Source organism: Coregonus lavaretus (genome assembly GCF_964263955.1).
Source record: "Coregonus lavaretus genome assembly, chromosome: 8".
In the NCBI taxonomy this organism is placed as follows: domain Eukaryota; kingdom Metazoa; phylum Chordata; class Actinopteri; order Salmoniformes; family Salmonidae; genus Coregonus; species Coregonus lavaretus.
In genome coordinates, this window is record NC_139995.1 from 32378320 (window position 1) to 32401301 (window position 22982).

Below are 22982 nucleotides of genomic sequence, written 5' to 3' on the forward strand. Positions count from 1 at the left end.
AAAAGGTGTGTCCAGCAATAGTTATATAGAATGAGCCATGACTATAATACAGTATTTACATATAAAGTGGGTAAAACAGTATGTAAACATTATTTAAGTGACCAGTGTTCAATGACTATGTACATGGGGCAGCAGTCTCTAAGGTGCAGGGTAGACCGGGTGGTATCCGGCTAGTAACAGTTACTAAGGTTCAGGGCAGGGTACTGGGCAGAGACTGGCTAGTGGCCACTGTAATAAAAACACTATTTCAAAAATAGGTACTTAACTGTGTTCTAATATGAATCATATTGCCAATATCTGCAATATTTATTTTTAATGGAGAATTATTTGGATTGAAAATACAATAAAGTCTAATTGCTTTTCAGAACAGTAAGAATTTGAAAAAATAAGAGGTATTGCATCACATTAGACATTCTTGCTTAAATTACTAGTTTATTGCATAAGTGCATACGGTTATTCACCATATCTTTAGGCAATAATGTGATGCAACCTGAAATTGCATCCATTTCCTTGTAGGGTTTTTTTTTACAGAATAACTTCCTGGAGTCGTTGAGAATGAACCACTAAACAAATGGCATTCAAAGTGTCTAAGGAAATGAAACAACCGTGCACTTCTCTTTTCCTACTAGCACCGACTTTGCTCATAACATCTTTGAGAAAAAATTTACTTATGACTGTGATATATGGTTGTCTCACCTAGCTATCTTAAGATGAATGCGCTAATTGTAAGTCGCTCTAGATAAGAGCGTCTGCTAAATGACTAAAATGTTAATATTATGATATTTCCTCCCTCTTCAGACCATTTAAATACACCCCCCCTTTTTGGCTCAGGTGCAGATCTAGAATCAGCAGCTTCCCCTCCCCCAATCCTTACCTTAACCATAAGCGGGGAAATGCTAAACTGACCCAAGATCAGCGTCTAAGGGCAACTTCACCCTACACCACATGTTTGCTCATGTTGCCACACTTTCACATTTGACCTGAGCATTAATCACATGAAACTCCTGTAAAATACTATGAAGACTGACACAAGAAATACAATGATAAAAAGAATACATTTATTTGGGCAACTTGTTACATTAAAACACAGTCCTGCTTTACATGGGCCCAATGCAACTGTTATGTTAAGACTTTTACATTTCATCAGACATCCCTCTCACAAAAGTATTGGTTTCAATGGATGCCTTCATTTAATAAAAGTTCAGAACACAGCAGCATTTTGCATATGAAAGCACGGCACATGATTTGAAAAGATCATGGGTGTGCTGCTGTCACACAGAGGCTAAGCTTGTAAGGAGGAGGAAGTATTTATTGAATGGTGAGCTGTTGAAAGTTGTTTCTTTTTGAGTTATGGCCAAGGACATTTCCCAAAGTGTGACAATTCTTTATAATTTGAAAAGCCATCACATCTCATATTGGCATGATTTCCACTCCCCACCATTGCCTCTGTGTGACCAACACAGGGACTGTTTAGTTTGCCCTATTGAGAAGCTCCTTGATGTCACCCTCAATGTTGCTGGTCAGGAATCTCCTGCCATAACGCTTGAATGGCTCTCCATCTGGCCCAATGAGGAACTTCTCAAAGTTCCAGGCGATGTCAGTCCTGCAGATGGGACTCCAGATGATGCACTTGGGGTCGTTCATTAAGGCCATGGGCTCGTCGCTTGGGAATGGCAGCTTCTCCTTGAGGTACACAAACAGGGGGTGGGCATCCTTCCCATTCACATCCACCTTCTCAAGGAGCTGGAACTTCGGCTCAAAGCCATTTCCCGGACGGACATACTTTAAGGACATCAGGATCTCTTCGTTCTTGCAGTTCTCCTGCAGGAGTAGATGGGAAGAATATGTAACATGTACAGCAAAAGTTTGTTAGATGTTTGATCTCAAAAGTGGCCTAATATCAAGTTGAGTCCATTGTCAAAAGCCATAGGTAGAACCCTCAATAAAATTGGATGGACACCATCTAATTTCATTATTGATAGTGCCCATCTTTCCCCTTCATTAGGAATTGAGACAAGGCCATGGCAAAATGAGTAAATTATGTGAAATTACTTATAAAATTGCCTCTCAGCTACAGCAACCAAAGTGATAATGGCTGGGTCATTTTTGCTTGTTTTTGCTCTTCTCAAAACAGAATGGGGGGGGACAGGGGGGGGGACAACATATTTAGAATGATAAGAAAATGTATCCCCTCTTACCTGATGTCCGAATTGATTACAGGGCACACCCAGAATCACGAGCCCCTTGTCGGTGTACCGTTCATGGAGCTCGTTCATTTGGGTGTAATCCCTGGTGGTCGTGCCTCAGAGAGACGCGACATTCTCGATCAGCACCACTTTACCTTGAAGAGACGAGAAATTAAACAATTCTCCTGTAAGGAGCTTTGCTGTCAGGTCGTAGAACGTCTTACATACAGCCATTTACCTTGTATATGTCACCCCGCTGCTTCTGTCTGCGAAAAAGGTCTGTCGGACTTTTGAATACAAGGTACCTACACGGAAATGGGAGGTACTTCATGAACATTTTAGGGACCGTCTAGAAATATTGGGATATTTTGTATTAAAATCGCACGAGAATGCGTTATCCAGGACAAATAACTAAATTATATACACTTGAAGAATACAATACGATAAAATTATAATGACACCCTTGGACGTCTAAAGTAGAGACGTAGTAGACCACTAGAGTTTCACAGGCTTGACATTATACAAGGTCTCTTCCTGCATTGCAAAAACACTGGCGCGGGAATCCTGTACTTTGACAAGAGTTGCTCTCACCAGTTCTTACGACGCGGTGAGTTGCCCAGCTAGAGAAGGTTAGAGGAGTAGGTGGGATAAATCGTTGAAAAACAAACTAACTTTACTCGGCGTGGCGGCGGTTCCGCACAGCTGTGCTGTGACTGGGTCAGAGATGGTAGGAGAGAGTGATGGAAAAGTGAAGCAAGTATGGAACATTGCGGTACAAATAAAGGAGGGAGTAAGAAAGAGAAAAAGGGAGTTGGGGTTTGAAGGGGAGCGAGAGGTCTATGGAGGCAGAAAAGGACGTTTGAGGAGGAACATAAAATGTTTCGGGAGGAAGGGGGAGTTGGGGCGATGAGTCCGATAAGGTTGACGGCTGTGATAAAATAGTTGATTGGGGAAGTTGTCAATGCTAAAGTGTTAAGAGATGGGAGCTTGTTGGTGTTCTGTAAGGACATGACGCAGAGGGAAAAAGCTCTGAGTGAAGCAAATAGGGAAGTGTAAGGTGGTGTAGAGCAGCTGGACTGATCAAGCAGTGGATTAAAGGGGTGATAACAGGAGTGCCTGTGAGTGTTAGCACTAAAGAGATAAGGAACAATTTGAGAGGAGGCGTTCAAGTGAATGTTCAAAGATTGCAACCAACAAGGGGTGGAGTTAGGGTAGATAGCACGTCTATTCTGTTATATTTCAAGGACTTGGTACTGCCAAATAAAGTAACAATAGGATAAAGTAGTTATTATGTAAGGGCTTATGTACCGAAGCCTTTAAGATGTTATAAATGCCAGAAGTTTGGGCATGTGGCAACAGTCTGTAAAGAGAAAAAGAGGTGTTCCAGGTGTGGAGGAGAGCATGAGTATGGGAAGTGTGGAGATGGTGTACAACCAAAGTGCTGCAATTTTGGGGGTGCTCATAGTGTGGCATATAGTGGGTGTGAGGCTATGAAGCAGGCAGTGGAGGTGCAACAAGTGAGAGTGGAGAGAAGGGTGTCATATGCTGAGGCAGTGAGGGTGGTCCAGGTCCAGGGAGATATAGGTTCAAGGGAGAGATGGGTAGGAGCATCTAGACCGGGGATTACGGGAACATTGATTGTGTGCAGGAAGCATGGCTCAAACCGACTGTAGAGTTTATCATACAGGGATATGTAGTGGTTCGTAGGGACAGAGATATAGGAGGAGGGGGGGATGTGCCACCTTCATAAAGCAAGGAATTCCCTACAGGATGATAGGCAAAGGTATTGAACATGAATATGTGTGGTGGAGGTGTGGTTCAGAGGAAGGGTGCTAGTGGTAGTGAACTACTATAATCCGTGCCAGATATTGGACCTGGAAGTGCTGGAGAGGGAGGAGGGCCAGGATAGAAGTAAGGTAATGTGGTGTGGGGATTTTAATGCCCACAACACGCTTTGGGGGTGGGAAACGGATGGATGGAAATGGCCAAGTGCTGGAAAATCTGATAGAAAATAAAGATCTAATGTGCCTGAATGATGGCCGAGGGACCAGGATTGATGTAGCCACAGGGAAAGAGTCTGCCTTGGACCTCACTCTGGTATCTAGTGCGATGGCAGGAATATGTGAGTGGGCGGTATGGAAGGAGTCGACAGTAGGGAGTGATCATTACCCCATAGTATGCACAGTAGGCCGGAGGGAGGAGGTGGTGTCAGTGGATGGAGTAGGTAGGTGGGTGTTTGGAAGGGCAAAGTGGGATCAGTTTCGGGAGCTGAGTGAGCAGGTGATGGCTCAGGTGGATATGAGAGGGGATGTGGATAGTATGAATAGCTGGGTGAGAACAGCGTTAGTGGGGGCAGCTACTGAGGCTATACCTAAGAGTTCAGGGAGGAGGAAAGCAGTCCCATGGTGGACGGAGGAATGTGGGGCAATGGTGAGGAGTAGGAACAGGGCATTTAGAGTACTGAAAAGGACGCATAACTTCCAACATCTGATTCAGTACAAGCAGGCCCAGGCCCTGGTGAGGAGAACTATCCGTCAGGCAAATAGGTCATGTTGGCATCGGTTCTGTGCCACCATTGTAAGGGTGACACCTGTGGGAGAAGTGTGGGGGATGATTAAGAGGATGAGTGGGATTATCCAGTGTTGACAAGTGGGTAGGATGTGGCAGTAACAGATGAGGAGAAGGCAGAGATGATGGCCAAAGCATTTGTCCAATTGCATAGCTCCACAAATTTGTCAGAGGTGGGGCAGAGGGGGAGAGAGAACACGAGAGAGGAGCATCCTGGAGTGCTGGATAGGAGGGAGGATGTAAATGATGCATTGAATGCACCATTTACCATGGCAGAGATGAAAAGAGCAATAGGTAAGGCTAGGTTAACTTCACCTGGGAAAGATGAGGTGTACTATGTTATGTTGGCCCATCTTAGTGATGAGGCACTGGATAAGGTATTGGTGTTGTACAACAGAGTGTGGGAGGAGGGGAAACTACCAGGCAGTTGGAAGGAGGCAGTAGTGGTACCAATCCGGAAGCCCAGGAACGATCCAACAAGGCCAACAAGCTATCGGCCAATAGCTTTAACATCACATGTATGTAAGATTATGGAACGTATGATTACGGAGAGGCTGACTTACTTCCTGGAGAGCAGAGGGCTAGTATTGCCACATCAGAGTGGGTTCAGGAGGGGTAGTGGAACTATGGATCCAGTGCTTTGCTTAGAAGCAGAGGTCAGGAAGGCTCAGGTGAAGAATGAGACTGTTGTAGCTGTATTTTTTTTATGTGGAGAAGGCGTATTATATGATGTGGAAGGAGGGGTTGTTAATCAAGCTTGATATTATGGGGGTAGGAGGAAGAACGTACAACTGGATAAAGGATTTCCTGTTTGGAAGGTCTATCCAGGTGAGGGTGGGAAAGTCTTTATCAGGCAGCTACCTGGTGGATAACGGTACACCACAGGGGAGCGTGATTAGTCCTCTGTTGTTCTCAATTATGATCAATGATGTTTACTCTCAGGTATAGCCGGATATAGGGAGGTCATTATTTGCAGATGATGGGGCCTTATGGAAGAGGGGAAGAAATGTGCCATACATAGTCAGGAAGGTACAGGAAGCAATTGATGAGGTAGAGCGGTGGGCATTCATGTGGGGATTCAGGTTCTCTGTAGAGAAAACTCAAACCGTGTTCTTTACCAGGAGGAAGGTGGGAGATGAGGTATGCTTGAGGTTATATGGGAGAAACTTGGAGAGGGTGGGGGCTTTCAGGTTCCTTGGGGTATACTTTGACACTAGACTGACCTGAGCAGAACATATTGAGAGAGTGGTGGGAAAGTGTAAGAAGGTGCTAAATGTGATGCGTTGTCTGACGGGGAAGGAGTGGGGGGGCTGGGCGTTCCTCATTGAAGACCATGTATGTTGCATTGATCCGATCTGTAATAGACTATGGCAGTATAGCATATGGTTCGGTAGCCCGGACCTCATTGGAAAGACTAGATGTCATACAGGGGCAAGGACTCAGAATATGTAGTGGGGCGTTTGGGACGTCCCCAGTGGCTGCATTAAAGGTGGAGATGGGGGATATGCCATTGCAGATTAGGAGACAGCAGCTGGAAATGAATTATTGGGTCAACCTACAAGGACATGGGGTGTCTCATCCTGTGAAAGGGATTTTACAGGAATGCTGGGAACATGAGCGAAGAGAGGAACACGAGCTTTGGGTGGGTGGGTAATACCCAGGCGAAGGAGATGGGACTGTATGGAAGGGAGCTTAGTCCAACGGTAGCTATTTCTGTAAATCCACCACGGCTACTCCCGCCTCCAGTAGTTGATCTAGAAGTGTTGGAGAGACTACAGAAAGATAGGGAGAGTGTTGATCCATCTGATTTGTTTAAGAGACGTCTGGATACTGTGTATCAGGATTTTGTGGCCATTTACACAGATGGTTCAAAAGATCCAAGGACAGGACGTACTGGGTCAGCATTTGTAGTGCAGGAATGTGGGGTGGAAGTCAGGAAACGTATTACAGATCATCTGGCTGTATATACGGCGGAGCTGACGGCCATACTGTTGGCCTTTCAGTGGGTGGAGGAAGTCAAAACAAGACAGAGTAGTTATTTGCTCTGATTCATGTGCAGTGTTAATGAGTCTCCAGTCCTTTAGCTCACGTAGCAGACAAGACCTGCTTTATGAGGTGCTACAAACCCATGACAGGATTAAAAAGATTGGTATACAGATAAGATTTACTTGGGTCCCAGCCCATGTGGGGGTGGAGGGGAACGAGGCAGTAGATGTACTGGCTAAACAAGCACTTACAGTGGCTTGCGAAAGTATTCACCCCCCTTGGCATTTTTCCTATTTTGTTGCCTTACGACCTGGACTTAAAATTGATTTTGGGGGGGTTTTATCATTTGATTTACACAACATGCCTACCACTTTGAAGAATCAAAATATTTTTTCTTGTGAAACAAACAAGAAATAAGACAAAAAAACTGAACTTGAGCGTGCATAACTATTCACCCCCCCAAAGTCAATACTTTGTAGAGCCACCTTTTGCAGCAATACAGCTGCAAGTCTCTATAAGCTTGGCACATCTAGCCACTGGGATTTTTGCCCATTCTTCAAGGCAAAACTGCTCCAGCTCCTTCAAGTTGGATGGGTTCCGCTGGTGTACAGCAATATTTAAGTCATACCACAGATTCTCAATAGGATTGAGGTCTGGGCTTTCACTAGGCTATTTCAATACATTTAAATGTTTCCCCTTAAACCACTTGAGTGTTGCTTTAGCAGTATGCTTATGGTCATTGTCCTGCTGGAAGGTGAACCTCCGTCCCAGTCTCAAATCTCTGGAAGACTGAAACAGGTTTCCCTCAAGAAGTTCCCTGTATTTAGCACCGTCCATCATTCCTTCAATTCTGACCAGTTTCCCAGTCCCTGCCGATGAAAAACATCCCCACAGCATGATTCTGCCACCACCATGCTTCACTGTGGGGATGGTGTTCTCGGGGTGATGAGAGGTGTTGGGTTTGCGCCAGACATAGCGTTTTCCTTGATGGCCAAAAAGCTCAATTTTAGTCTCATCTGACCAGAGTACTTTCTTCCATATGTTTGGGGAGTCTCCCACATGGCCTTTGGCGAACACCAAACGTGTTTGCTTCTTTTTTTCTTTAAGCAATGGCTTTTTTCTGCCCACTCTTCCGTAAAGCCCAGCTCTGTGGAGTGTACGGCTTAAAGTGGTCCTATGGACAGATACTCCAATCTCCGCTGTGGAGCTTTGCAGCTCCTTCAGGGTTATCTTTGGTCTCTTTGTTGCCGCTCTGATTAATGCCCTCCTTGCCTGGTCCGTCAGTTTTGGTGGGCGGCCCTCTCTTGACAGGTTTGTTGTGGTGCCATATTCTTTCCATTTTTTAATAATGGATTTAATGGTGCTCCGTGGGATGTTCAAAGTTTCTGATATTTTTTTGTATAATTTTTTGAAACAAGTTAGTTTTTTAATTCTACTTCACCAATTTGGACTATTTTGTGTATGTCCATTACATGAAATCCAAATAAAAAAATCCATTTAAATTACAGGTTGTAATGCAACAAAATAGGAAAAACGCCAAGGGGGATGAATACTTTTGCAAGGCACTGTAGTAGTGGGGATGTTGATGTTGAAGTTTCAATGAGCAAGGCAGAGGCAAAAAGACTGATATATATACAGTGATGGTGCAGAGATGGCAGGAGCAGTGGAATAGAGATAATAAGGGAAGGCATTTATTTCAAGTACAGAGGAAAGTCGGGGAGGAGAGGACGGCAGGAAGGGACAGAAGAGAGGAGGCTATTTTTGCAAGATTAAGGGTGGGACACATTTGATAGGAAAGTGTGATTATTGTCAGCAAACAGAGACCGTGGAGCATGTATTGCTATGGTGTAGGCAGTATCAGAGGGAAAGAGAGAGGATGAGATCTAGTATGAGGGAGAAGGGGATACAGGACATTTGTTTAAAGAGTATATTGAGTAGAACGTCATTAGATATAGTCTAAAATATTTTGTTATCTTTTTTAGGAGCAAAAAGGCTGATGGGTAGAATTTAGATTCTCCCTGTCTCTGGCCCACACTCCAGTACCGTAGGTGGCAGTAATGCACCATAACGTTGGATGCCAACCGCCAATAAACACCACTGAAGAAGAAGACCAGTTCTTACAGTATGTTTCATTCTCTACAAACCTTCCTAAGGAAGTAAAATAAACTAATTAATGCAGACCACGCTTCCGTGAAACATCTGTCTAATTTACAATCTATCAATTTAGAGAGTTAGCTAACGTTAGCCACTGAAGAATTGAGTAACACTAGACTAGTCATGCTCTACAACATTCGCAGAGTACGACCCTACCTTACACAGAAAGCGGCACAAGTCCTAATCCAGGCACTTGTCATCTCCCGTCTGGATTACTGCAACTCGCTGTTGGCTGGGCTCCCTGCCTGTGCCATTAAACCCCTACAACTTATCCAGAACGCTGCAGCCCGTCTGGTGTTCAACCTTCCCAAGTTCTCTCATGTCACCCCGCTCCTCCGCACACTCCACTGGCTTCCAGTTGAAGCTCGCATCTACTACAAAACCATGGTGCTTGCCTACGGAGCTGTGAGGGGAACGGCACCTCCTTACCTTCAGGCTCTGATCAGACCCTACACCTAAACGAGGGCACTACGTTCATCCACCTCTGGCCTGCTAGCCCCCCTACCTCTACGGAAGCACAGTTCCCGCTCAGCCCAGTCAAAGCTATTCGCTGCTCTGGCACCCCAATGGTGGAACAAGCTCCCCCACGACAGCGGAGTCACTGACCACCTTCCGGAGACACTTGAAACCCTACCTCTTTAAGGAATACCTGGAATAGTCTAACAGTAATCCTTCTACACCCCCCTCCCCCAGTGGTGGTTGTCCCACTAGCTATCCTAAATTGAATGCACCAATTTGTAAGTCGCTCTGGATAAGAGTGTTTGCTAAATGACTTAAATGTAAATGTAGTCTTGTACTTGCGGCTACTTAACTAATTTAGCAATTAGCCAATTTCTCAACCCAGACCTGGGGAGCTCTGAGATACAGCAACGCAAGAGAAGAAAAAAATCACATTCATAATAAATAATTGAATGCATATCATGGCATATGAGCAGCAGAATAGAGGCACTTACAGAAGTTGCACACATGGGAAACATTTTAGTAGGCTAGGGTCCGGGAAAAAAATGGATTTTAGTAAACGAATTTCATACAATTCTACGTAATTTTACATGACTGAATCTTTTTTAATACCGCATTAATGATCGAAATGACAGGTTACTTTGGCACTGAGAATCTGAGATCAATAAAAACAACCTTGTCTTTAATCCATCAATAGCCTTGGCCTAGGTGTGTGGCGACAAATTGTAGGCTACAATATGAGGAGGAAATGACAGTCCTTAAAATGCTTTCCAGTTTCACTGACTCATGCCCCGTTTACATCGTGACGTATTTCATTACTCGGACGTCATCTTCACAGAGTCTTGCCTGGCTACAGATTGGACAAGTGTAGTGTTTGTAACGCAAGGTGGAGGAGAGCCTGTCTCGTCAGAGATCGCATTTACTTTTGGAGATTGCAAAATATGACCTATTCATTCAAGACAGGATAAATATATTGTTTCAGGTGATAATAAACCATGTTTTGTTTAGTTACTTTTTCCTCAACTTGGTTCTCTAACTTTATAGCAAGTCATGCTAGCTTGCCTTGCAGAGCAGCTAGCTAGCTAATAGCTAGGCTAGGTTGAACATACCATTGTAGCTAGCGACCTCCACCTAATAATTATCATCAAAAACAAACGTCATTACCATCCTCTTCAGTCTTGGCCTGAACAAGACGCAAAATTAGAAAAATGTCCAAGTATGTAGGGCGGCAGGTAGCTTAGTGCCAGTAACCGAAAGGTCGCTGGTTCTAATCCCCAAGCCGACAAGGTGAAAAATCTGTCGATGGTCCCTTGAGCAAGGCACTTAACCCTAATTGCTCCTGTAAGTCGCTCTGGATAAGAGCGTCTGCTAAATGACCAATTTAATTTAATTTGTGGAGTCCGTCTCACAATGGAGCCTTCAACCGCAAGGGGGCATTGCGTTTCCACTCCGTTGTGGACATCCCCATTGAAATGCATGACATCCGGTGCAACTTAACGTGGTACTGATGGGTAACGCTGTATGTCCACCAAATGGCATGAGTTTTGCAGTATGTTGTTTTTGCTGGACTAGCATTTTCTGTGCCCTGCAAGGCTGCAGAAAGGTTTGCAACATGGAGAAGGTCATTTTCGCTGTCTCTGGGTTCCCTGCCATGTTCGACCAAAGCGCAGATTTCTACCTGGACCTCCATGCTAAAAATGCTGCATGGAGACACATTGCCAATATGATTGGATTACCTGGTTAGTTGAATGTGAAATAATTAGCTGGAATGTGGAAGCTAGGTGCTGGCAATTTCTTAGGTGAGCTTTCTATATTGAACAAAAATATAAACGCAACATGTAATGTGTATGCCATCTGCCTGGTACAGTTGAAACCGTGATTCATCTGTGAAGAGCACACTTCTCCAGCCTGCCAGTGGCCATCGAAGGTGAGCATTTGCCTACTGAAGTCGATTATGACTCTGAACTGCAGTCAGGTCAAGACCCTGGTGAGGACAACAAGCACACAGATGAGCTTCCTTGAGACGGTCACAGTTTCTTACAGCTTGTACAGAAATTCTTCAGTTGTGCAAACCCACAGTTTCATCAGCTGTCCGGGTGGCTGGTCTCAGACGATCCCACAGGTGAAGAAGCTGGATGTGGAGGTCCTGGGCTGGCATGGTTGCACGTGATCTGCGGTTGTGAGGCCGGTTGGACATACTGCCAGTGCCAAATTCTCTAAAGCGATGTTGGAGGCGGCTTATGGTAGAGAAATTAGCATTCAATTATCTGGCAACAGCTCTGGAGTTAGCATGCCAATTGCACGCTCCCTCAACTTGAGACATCTGTGGCATTGTGTTGTGTGAAAAAACTGCACATTTTAGAGTGGCCTTTTATTGCATCATCTGGATGAGCGGTTTGCTGATGTCAATATTGTGAACAGAGTGCCCCATGGTGGCGGTGGGGTTATGGTATGGGCAGGAATAGGCTATGGACAACGAACACGATTGCATTTTATCGATGGCAATTTGAATACACAGAGATACCGTGATGAGATCCTGAGGCCCATTGTCGTGCCATTCATCCGCCGCCATCACCTCATGTTTCAGCATGATAATGCACGGCCCCATGTCACAAGGATCTGTACACAATTCCTGGAAGCTGAAAATGTCCCAGTTCTTCCATGGCCTGCATACTCACCAGACATGTCTCCCATTGATCATGTTTGGGATGCTCTGGGTCGACGTGTACGACAGTGTGTTCCAGTTCCCACCAATATCCAGCAACTTCACACAGCCATTGAAGAGAAGTGGGACAACATTCCACAGGCCACAATCATCAGCCTGATTAACTCTATGCGACGGAGATGTGTCGCGCTACGTGAGGTAAATGGTGGTCACACCAGATACTGACTGGTTTTTTGATCCAAGCCCCTACGTTTTTTTAAAGGTATCTGTGACCAACAGATGCGCATCTGTATTCCCAGTCATGTGAAATCCATAGATTAGGGCCTAATTTATTTATTTCAATTGACTGATTTCCTTATATGAACTGTAACTCAGTAAAATCTTTGAAATTGTTGCATGTTAAGTTTATATTTTTGTTCAGTGTAGCAAAGTGGTTAGCTTTGTAGTTAGATAGCTAGCTAACTGGCTTGACTGTTTATCAATCAACCAATCACATTTATTGATAAGGCCCTTTTTACATCAGCAGATGTCATGAAGTGCTATACAGAAACCCAACCTAAAACCGCAAACAGCAAGCAATGCAGATGTAGAAGCACGGTGGCTAGGAAAAACTCCCTTGAAAGGCAGGAACCTAGGGAGGAACCAGGCTCTGAGGGGTGGCCAGTCCTCTTCTGGCTGTGCCGGGTGGAGATTATAAGAGTACATGGCCATTTAAGGCCAGAATGTTCTTCAAGATGTTCAAACGTTCATAGATGACCAGCAGGGTCAAATAATAATCAGTGATTATAGAGGGTGCAACAGGTCAGTACCTCAGGAGTATATGTCAGTTGGCTTTTCATAGCCGAACATTCAGAGGTTGAGACAGCAGGTGCGGTTGAGAGAGAGTCGAAAACAGCAGGTCCGGGACAAGGTAGCACGTCTGGTGAAATGGTCTGGGTTCCCTAGCCGCAGGCAGAACAGTTGAAATTGGAGCAGCAGCACGACCAGGTGGACTGGGGACAGCCAGGAGTCATCAGGCCAGGTAGTCCTGAGGTAGTCCTCCTCCGGGAGGGGAGGGAGAGATGGAGAGAGAGAGAATTAGAGGGAGCATACTTAAATTCACACAGGACACCAGATAAGACAGGAGAAGTATACCAGATTTAACAGACTGACCCTAGCCCCCCGGTACATGGACTATTGCAGCAAAGATACTGGAGACTGAGACGGGTGAGTCGGGGGACACTGTGGCCCCGTCCGACGATACCCCCGGACAGGGCAAACCAGGCAGGATATAACCCCACCCATTTTGCCAAAGCGCAGCCCCCACACCATTAGAGGGATATCAACAGACCACCAACTTACTACCCTGAGACAAGGCTGAGTATAGACCACGAAGATCTCCTCCACCGCACGAGCCTGAGGGGGCGCAAAACCGGATAGGAAGATCACGTCTGTGACTCAACCCACTCAAGTGACGCACCCCTCCTAGAGACGGCATGGAAGAGCACTAGTAAGCCAGTAACTCAGCCCCCGTAATAGGGTCAGAGGCAGAGAATCCCAGTGGAGAGAGGGGAGCTGGCCAGGCAGAGACAGCAAGGGCGATTCGTCGCTCCAGTGCCTTGCCGTTCACCTTCGCACCCCTGGGCCAGACTACACTCAATCATAGGACCTACTGAAGAGATGATTCTTCATTAATGACTTACAGGTCGAGACCGAGTCTGCATCTCTCACATGGATAAGCAGACCATTCCATAAACATTTAGCTCTATAGGAGAAAGCCCTGCCTCCAGCTGTTTGCTTAGAAATTCTAGGGACAATAAGGAGGCCTGCGTCTTGTGACAGTAGCGTACGTGTAGGTATGTACGGCAGGACCAAATCGGAGAGATGGGTAGGAGCACTGTCTGTGCTAGTGGCAGACTCCACTAAGCTGTCAAGCTTGCTAACAGCCTGCTGCCTGGCCTGCACCCGATCTCATTGTGGAGCTAGAGGAGTTAGAGCCCTGTCTATGTTCATAGATAAGATGAGAGCACCCCTCCAGCTAGGATGGAGTCCGTCACTCCTCAGCAGGCCAGGCTTGGTCCTGTTTGTGGGTAAGTTCCAGAAAGAGGGACAGAAAACAGTTTTCAACCAGCGATTGAGTTGTGAGACTGCTGTAGAGCGCATCACTCCCCCTAACTGGGAGGGGGCCAGAGACAATTGCTCGATGCCGACACATCTTTTTAGCTGATTTACACGCTGAAGCTATGTTGCGCTTGGTGACCTCTTGACTGTTTCATCCTAACATCGTTGGTGCCGACGTGGATAACAGTATCCCTATACTCTCTACACTCGCCAGTTTTAGCCTTAGCCAGCACAATCTTCAGATTAGCCTTTACATCAGTAGCCCTGCCCCCTGGTAAACAGTGTATGATCGCTGGATGATTATTTTAAAGTCTAATATTGTGGGTAATGGAGTCGCCAATGACTAGGGTTTTCAATTTGTCAGAACTAATGGTGGGAGGCTTCGGCGGCCTGCGTAAGAAGCTGGATCTGGAGCTGTGTGTTCGCCCTCCGGTGCTGCAGGCCTCTCAGATCCACATGAAGAACAAGGGGACATCGGGGTGAGACACACTGCTCTAACAAACTTAAACACCAACACACTCCCATCATCTCAGAGCACCAGTGTATACTGTTATGAATCCACAGAGCACTCGATCTTCACTGGGATTTTACATTTACAATTATTCAAAACAGCAAGGCCACTTGTCTTAGTTTCTGGTCTCAATTAGCCACAAGGTCCTCCAACACCACAGCATCCAGCAGCAGTCAGGACAGTGTTTCCTTGGTGTTGGAAGGCATCAAGTAAGCTGTGCGCTTCCAGAAGACCATCTCTGAGGCCTGGCTCAAGGTAGGGAGAATAGGCAACTCTACAGAGGTTATATCAACAGCCAGTAAATGTATTTCCCCATGTGACTCTCCCTGTGTTGTTCTGCAGGCCATAGATAATGTGGACGCAGCAGAGTAAGTCACACCTTTCTCAGATTCTCCTCTTCTCTCTGTTCCTATAATTGCATAGGGGCTGAAACTTGTCAGATCAAATCAAATTGTATTTGTCACATGCGCCGAGTACAACAGGTGTAGACCTTACAGTGAAATGCTTACTTACAAGCCCTTAACCAACAATGCAGTTTTAAGAAAGATTACCTAAAAAAATAAAAGTAACAAATAATTAAAGAGCAGCAGTAAAATAACAATAGCGAGGCTATATACAGGGGGTACCGGTACTGAGTCAATGTGCGGGGGCACCGGTTAGTCGAGGTAATTGAGGTAATATGTACATGTAGGTAGAGTTATTAAAGTGACTATACATAGATAATAAACAGAGAGTAGCAGCAGTGTAAAATAGAGGGGGGTGGGGGGGGGGGGGGGATGCAAATAGTCTGGGTAGCCATTTGATTAGATGTTCAGGAGTCTTATGGCTTGGGGGTAGAAGCTGTTTAGAAGCCTCTTGGACCTCGACTTGGCGCTCCGGTACCGCTTGTCATGCGGTAGCACAGAGAACAGTGGTGCAGTGGTCTAGGGCCCCTCAGGGGTGAGCACGCACCCCTGAGGGGCCCCCGTGTTGAGGATCAGGATCCAGTTGCAGAGGGAGGTGTTTAGTCCCAGGGTCCTTAGCTTAGTGATGAGTGAGGGCACTACGTTGTTGAGCTGTAGTCAATGAATAGCATTCTCATAGGTGTTCCTTTTGTCCAGGTGTGAAAGGGCAGTGTGGAGCGCAATAGAGATTGCATCATCTGTGGATCTGTTGGGGCGGTATGCAAATTGGAGTGGGTCAAGGGTTTCTGGGATAATGGTGTTGATATGAGCCATGATCAGCCTTTCAAAGCACTTCATGGCTACAGACGTGAGTGCTACGGGTCGGTAATCATTTAGGCAGGTTACCTTAGTGTTCTTGGGCACAGGAACTATGGTGGTCTGCTTGAAACATGTTGGTATTACAGACTCAGACAGGGAGAGGTTGAAAATATCAGTGAAGACACTTGTCAGTTGGTCAGCGCATGCTCGGAGTACACGTCCTGGTATTCCGTCTGGCCCTGCGGCCTTGTGAATGTTGACCTGTTTAAAGGTCTTACTCACATCGGCTACGGAGAGCGTGATCACACAGTCGTCCGGAAAAGCTGATGCTCTCATGCATGTTTCAGTGTTACTTGCCTCGAAGCGAGCATAGAAGTAATTTAGCTCGTCTGGTAGGCTTGTGTCACTGGGCAGCTCGCGGCTGTGCTTCCCTTTGTAGTCTGTAATAGTTTGCAAGCCCTGCCACGGTGTAGTACGATTCGATCTTAGTCCTGTATTGACGCTTTGCCTGTTTGATGGTTCGTCTGAGGGCATAGCGGGATTTCTTATAAGCTTCCGGGTTAGAGTCCCGCTCTTTGAAAGCTGCAGCTCTACCCTTTAGCTCAGTGCGGATGTTACCGGTAATCCATGGCTTCTGGTTGGGGTATGTACGTACAGTCACTGTGGGGACGACGTCGTCGATGCACTTATTGATGAGGCCAGTGACTGATGTTCCTGTTTGCTTATGGCCGTATACAGTTCATTGAGTGCGGTCTTAGTGCCAGCATCGGTTTGTGGTGGTAAATAGACAACTATGAAGAATATAGATGAAAACTCTCTTGGTAGAGAGTGTGGAGCAAAACCTTGAGACTTCCTTAGATATCGTGCACCAGCTGTTGTTTACAAATATACATAGACCGCCACCCCTTGTCTTACCAGAGGCTGCTGTTCTGATGTCCAGAAGCTTTTTTCGATCATAAGAGACGGAAGCAGCAACATTATGTACAAAATAAGTTACAAACAATGCGAAAAAATAAACAAAATAGCACGGTTGGTTAAGAGCCGATAAAACGGCAGCCATCCCCTCCGGCGCCATTCTTGTAGAATGACTTGTTGATACTAGTTGATTCTGTCTCTCCAAGTGATTCTGATGTTCCTGTGTTGTGTCTTTCTGTCTGTGTGCATGTGTGTGTCTGTTGGTCAGGTCATTGACTTGCTGGTCCTGTTCATCCTGCACTCCATCAATGCCAACCACAGCCGACGTGGAGCCGAGAGGGTGCTGAAGGTCAAAGTGAGAGCAGGACAGATCCAGGAGGCTCTGCTACAGAAGACCTTCAGGGGCTATGCACAGGTGGGACAGTCCTGTTACAGTAGTCCTGTCTCTCCAAGTGAAGCTGGTCTTAAACCTATATATCCCTGTTGCTCTGTTAGATCAAAGACCAATAAAGCTACAATTTGAGATTAGTTTTTCAGCAAAACGGCAGCTGAGGGATCAGGTTGGACTGAGGAAAGAGAGGCCGATATAGAATAGAAATGCTATAAGGTAAAGATGAGCTGTGTGACTGAGGTGTTAACGTGGTGCTGATGCTGTGTGTGTTTCAGGTGATGCAAGGTTACTTCCCCTCCATCCTGGCCCTGGCCCAGAGTCTGCTGCGCTCCCCTGACCCCTGTGTGGTGCCTTTCGGTGGACACGTACCGACACTCATTCACTGCCTTTGACTCCTACTGCCAGCAGGTATGTGTGTGTGCGCGCATGTGCGTGTGTGTATAATTGATATGTCTTCATGTATGCATGCTGGCTAAAATATGCTTCACATGCTTATTTCCATTGTCAAGAGTTTTCTGTTCTTGTTCCCCGTGTGAGTGTGTTCAATGGTATTGTATGGTTCTTTCTATTGAATTTTACTTCCTCATGATGCCATCTATTTTGTGAAGCGCACCAGTCCCTCCTGCAGCAAAGCACCCCCACAGCATGATGCTGCCACCCCCGTGCTTCATGGTTGGGATGGTGTTCTTCGGCTTGCAAGCCACCCCCCTTTTCCTCCAAACATAATGATGGTCATTATGGCTAAACAGTTCTATTTTTGTTTCATCAGACCAGAGGACATTTCTCCAAAAAGTCAGATCTTTGTCCCCATGTGCAGTTGCAAACCGTAGTCTGGCTTTTTTATGGCGGTTTTGGAGCAGTGGCTTCTTCCTTGCTGAGCGGCCTTTCAGGTTATGTCGATATACAGTGAGGGAAAAAAGTATTTGATCCCCTGCTGATTTTGTACGTTTGCCCACTGACAAAGAAATGAGCAGTCTATAATTTTAATGGTAGGTTTATTTGAACAGTGAGAGACAGAACAACAACAAAAAAATCCAGAAAAACGCATGTCAAAAATGTTATAAATTGATTTGCATTTTAATGAGGGAAATAAGTATTTGACCCCTCTGCAAAGCATGACTTATTACTTGGTGACAAAACCCTTGTTGGCAGTCACAGAGGTCAGACGTTTCTTGTAGTTGGCCACCAGGTTTGCACACATCTCAGGAGGGATTTTGTCCCACTCCTCTTTGCAGATCTTCTCCTAGTCATTAAGGTTTCGAGGCTGACGTTTGGCAACTCGAACCTTCAGCTCCCTCCACAGATTTTCTATGGGATTAAGGTCTGGAGACTGGCTAGGACACTCCAGGACCTTAATGTGCTTCTTCTTGAGCTACTCCTTTGTTGCCTTGGCCGTGTGTTTTGGGTCATTGTCATGCTGGAATACCCATCCACAACCCATTTTCAATGCCCTGGCTGAGGGAAGGAGGTTCTCACCCAAGATTTGACGGTACGTGGCCCTGTCCATCGTCCCTTTGATGCGGTGAAGTTGTCCTGTCCCCTTAGCAGAAAAACACCCCCAAAGCATAATATTTCCACCTCCATGTTTGACGGTGGGGATGGTGTTCTTGGGGTCATAGGCAGCATTCCTCCTCCTCCAAACACGGTGAGTTGAGTTGATGCCAAAGAGCTCCATTTTGGTCTCATCTGACAACAACACTTTCACCCAGTTCTCCTCTGAATCATTCAGATGTTCATTGGCAAACTTCAGACGGGCATGTATATGTGCTTTCTTGAGCAGGGGGACCTTGCGGGCGCTGCAGGATTTCAGTCGTTCACAGCGTAGTGTGTTACCAATTGAATTCTTGGTGACTATGGTCCCAGCTGCCTTGAGATCATTGACAAGATCCTCCCGTGTAGTGCTGGGATGATTCCTCACCGTTATCATGATCATTGCAACTCCACGAGGTGAGATCTTGCATGGAGCCCCAGGCCGAGGGAGATTGACAGTTCTTTTGTGTTTCTTCCATTTGCGAATAATCGCACCAACTTCTCACCAAGCTGCTTGGCGATGGTCTTGTAGCCCATTCCAGCCTTGTTTAGGTCTACAATCTTGTCCCTGACATCCTTGGAGAGCTCTTTGGTCTTGGCCATGGTGGAGAGTTTGGAATCTGATTGATTGATTGCTTCTGTGGACAGGTGTCTTTTATACAGGTAACAAGCTGAGATTAGAAGCACTCCCTTTAAGAGTGTGCTCCTAATCTCAGCTCGTTACCTGTATAAAAGACACCTGGGAGCCATAAATCTTTCTGATTGAGAGGGGGTCAAATACTTATTTCCCTCATTAAAATGCAAATCAATTTATAACATTTTTGACGTGTTTTTCTGGATTTTTTGTTGTTATTCTGTCTCTCACTGTTCAAATAAACCTACCATTAAAATTATAGACTGATAATTTCTTTGTCAGTGGGCAAACGTACAAAATCAGCAGGGGATCAAATACTTTTTTCCCTCACTGTAGGACTCGTTTTACTGTGGATATAGATACTTTTGTACCTGTTTCCTCCAGCATCTTCACAAGGTCCTTTGCTGTTGTTCTGGGATTTATTTGCACTTTTTGCACCAAAGTACGTTCATCTCTAAGAGACAGAACGCGTCTCCTTCCTGAACGGTATGACGGCTGCGTGGTCCCGTGGTGTTTATACTTGCGTACTATTGTTTGTACAGATGAACGTGGTACATTCAGGCATTTGTAAATTGCTCCCAAGGATGAACCAGACTTGTGGAGGTCTACATTTCTTTTGATTTTCCCATGTCAAGCAAAGAGGCAATGAGTTTGAAGGTAGGCCTTGAAATACATCCACAGGTACACCTCCAATTGACTCAGATTATGTCAATTAGCCTATCAGAAGCTTCTAAAGCCATGACATCATTGTCTAGAATATTCCAAGCTGTTTAAAGGCACAGTCAATTTAGTGTATGTAAACTTCTGACCCACTAGAATTGTGATACAGTGAATTATAAGTGAAATAATCTGTCTGTAAACAATTGTTGGAAAAATTACGTGTCATGCACAAAGTAGATGTCCTAACCGACTTGCCAAAACTTGTGGAGTGGTTGAAAAACGAGTTTTAATGACACAAACCTAAGTGTATGTAAACTTCCGACTTCAACTGTATGTACAAGTAGAGTTGAGATGTGTCTGTTATTGGAACTCTGTGAAGCATTTATTTGGGCTGCAACTTCTGAGGCTGGTAACTCTAATGAACGTATTCTCTGCATCAGAGGTAACTCTGAGTCTTCCATTCCTGTGGCGTTCCTCATGAGAGCCAGTTTCATCATAGCGCTTCATAGTTTTTGCGACTGCACTTGAAGAAACTTTCAAAGTTCTTGAAATGTTCCGTATTGACTGACCATGTCTTAAAGTAATGATGGACTGTTGTTTCTCTTTGCTTATTTGAGACATTCTTGCCATAATATGGACTTGGTCTTTTACCAAAAAGGGCTTTCTTCTGTATACCCCCCCTACCTTGTCACAACACAACTGATTGGCTCAAACGCATGAAGAAGGAAAGTAATTCCACAAATTAACTTTTAAGAAGGCACACCTGTTAGATGAAATGCATTCCAGGTGACTACCTCATGAAGCTGGTTGAGAGAATGCCAAGAGTGTGCAAAGCTGTCATCAAGGCAAAGGGTGGCTATTTGAAGAATCTCAAATATAAAATATATTTTGATTTGTTTAACACTTTTTTGGTTACTACATGATTCCATATGTGTTAGTTCATAGTTTTGATGTCTTCACTATTATTCTACAATGTAGGAAATAGTAAAAATAAAGAAAAACCCTTGAATGAGTAGGTGTGTCGAAACTTGTGACTGGTAGTGTACGTTTCAACATCAATGCCCTCAGAATGTGATATCCCAACAATGCTACCAAAGTAACCCCTGCTACCATTAACACTGCCCATGATGCATACTTCAAGATACTCCTCAATGTAGAAAATAGTAAAAATAAAGAAAAACCCTTGAATGATTAGGTGTTCTAAAACTTTTGACTGGTACTGTACATATATTTATTTTTTGTATTTTACCTCCTTTTTCACTCAATTTCAATTGCGATCTTGTCTCATCGCTGCAACTCCCCAACGGGCTCGGGAGAGGCAAAGATCGAGTCATGCATCCTCCGAAACATGACCCGACAAAACGCGCTCCTTAACACCACACCAATGTGTCTAAATAAAACACTGTTCAACTGACGACCAAAGTCAGCCTGCAGGTGCCCGGCCCGCCACAAGGAGTCGCTAGAGCATGATTAGCCAAATAAAGCCCCACCGGCCAAACCCTCCCCTAACTCGGACAACGCTGGGCCAATTGTGCGCCGCCCTATGGGACTCCTGGTCATGGCCGTTGTGACACAGCCTGGGATCGAACCCAGGTCTGTAGTGACGCAACTGTCTCATCGCTGCAACTCCCCAACGGGCTCGGGAGAGGCAAAGATCGAGTCATGCATCCTCCGAAACATGACCCGCCAAAACGCGCTGCTTAACACCACACCAATGTGTCTAAATAAAACGCTGTTCAACTGACGACCAAAGTCAGCCTGCAGGCGCCCGGCCCGCCACAAGGAGTCGCTAGAGCATGATTAGCCAAGTAAAGCCCCACCGGCCAAACCCTCCCCTAACTCGGACAACGCTGGGCCAATTGTGCGCCGCCCTATGGGACTCCTGGTCATGGCCGTTGTGACACAGCCTGGGATCGAACCCAGGTCTGTAGTGACGCCTCAAGCACTGCGATGCAGTGCCTTAGACTGCTGCGCCACTCAGGAGGCCCTTGTAACTATAATTTTTATGCCTACTGTTAGCAGTAGCCCATATTAGCAGACTTACACTGAGTATACCAAACATTAAGAACACCTTCCTAATATTGAGTTGCACCACCCCGCCCCCCCAACCTTTTTCCCTCAAAAAAGACTACATTTTAAATAAACATGGGCTAGCATTCCACAGGGATGCTAGCCCATGTTGACGCCAATGCTTCCCACAGTTGTATCAAGTTGGCTAGATGTCTTTTGGGTGGTGGACCATTCTTGAAACACACGGGAAACTGTTGAGCATGAAAAACCCAGCAGCGTTGCAGTGCTTGACATAAACCGGTGCGCATGGCACCTACTACTATACAACCGTTCAAACATATTTTGTCTTGTCTATTCACCTTCTGAATGGCACACATACACAATCCATGTCTCAATTGTCTCAAGGCTTAAAAATCCTTCTTTAACCTGTATCCTCCCCTTCATCTATACTGATTTAAAGTGGATTTAACAAGCGGCATCAATAAGGAATCATAGCTTTCACCTGGTCAGTCTATGACATGGAAAGAGTTCTTAATGTTTTGTATACTCAGTGTATTTAATTTCAAACTTCACATTTCTCTAGTATTGGCTACTTATCGTGATTATCGATATCAGTTACAGTGCCTTCAGAAAGTATTCATACCCCCCTTGACTCACTGTCTTCTTGGTAAGCAACTCCTGTGTTCCAAGATAGCGAAGTAGTGCAGTCCTGTTTCTGTCGTGTGTCTGTAAATAGCCTGTAAATACCCTGTTTTTTTGTATTTTTCGTACATATTTCCCTATCAGACTTTTCATCCTTCTACAAAATATACTTTCCTGCAACCCGCCTCACTCAATGTGGAACGGATTCTATTATTGACTTACCTTTTATCTAGAATCTAGAATCTCCAGTTGAAACTAGCTAGCCAGCTAACTAGCTACTTGCTATTAGCCACAGCTAGCGGTGTTTCACCCAGATCATTGGATTTTTTCCGCGGGATTAATTTTAATCACTGGACATTGATCACCGGA

At 45.3% G+C, this 22982-nt stretch overlaps 1 protein-coding gene and 1 pseudogene across 3 annotated transcripts in view; one reads left to right on the top strand and one right to left on the bottom strand.

The window, feature by feature from the left end:
* Nucleotides 1-1036: 1036 nt before the first annotated feature.
* On the bottom strand, nt 1037-3129 carry gpx1b (glutathione peroxidase 1b). Of its 2 annotated transcripts, XM_084167993.1 has the most exons (4): nt 2778-3129; nt 2425-2491; nt 2199-2341; nt 1037-1821 (listed from the first exon to the last, which is right to left on the bottom strand). In XM_084167993.1, the coding sequence occupies exons 3-4, from the start codon at nt 2274-2276 to the stop codon at nt 1471-1473; spliced, it is 429 nt and encodes a 142-aa protein (XP_084024119.1). In that variant the 5' UTR covers nt 2277-2341; nt 2425-2491; nt 2778-3129; the 3' UTR covers nt 1037-1470. The 2 variants fall into 2 exon arrangements, with proteins under 2 accessions (XP_084024119.1, XP_084024118.1); XM_084167992.1 differs by having other exon boundaries at nt 2199-2491; nt 2778-3003.
* Nucleotides 2509-22982, top strand: part of LOC311134017 (Fanconi anemia group D2 protein-like) — a 35509-nt pseudogene continuing 15035 nt past the window's right edge. The window contains exons 1-5 of the transcript XR_014615386.1: nt 2509-2793; nt 14483-14597; nt 14773-14884; nt 17015-17161; nt 17413-17549. The product of XR_014615386.1 is annotated as a Fanconi anemia group D2 protein-like (transcript). The remainder of the gene's footprint in view (nt 2794-14482; nt 14598-14772; nt 14885-17014; nt 17162-17412; nt 17550-22982) is intronic.

What these genes read in the sequence shown, in the direction of transcription:
- gpx1b (XM_084167993.1), bottom strand. Translation starts at nt 2,276, where the DNA reads ATGAACGAGCTCCATGAACGGTACACCGACAAGGGGCTCGTGATTCTG. An exon ending in GTAATCAATTCGGACATCAG is followed by an intron (nt 1,822 to 2,198) that starts GTAAGAGGGGAT and finishes CTACTCCTGCAG; the next exon opens with GAGAACTGCAAGAACGAAGA.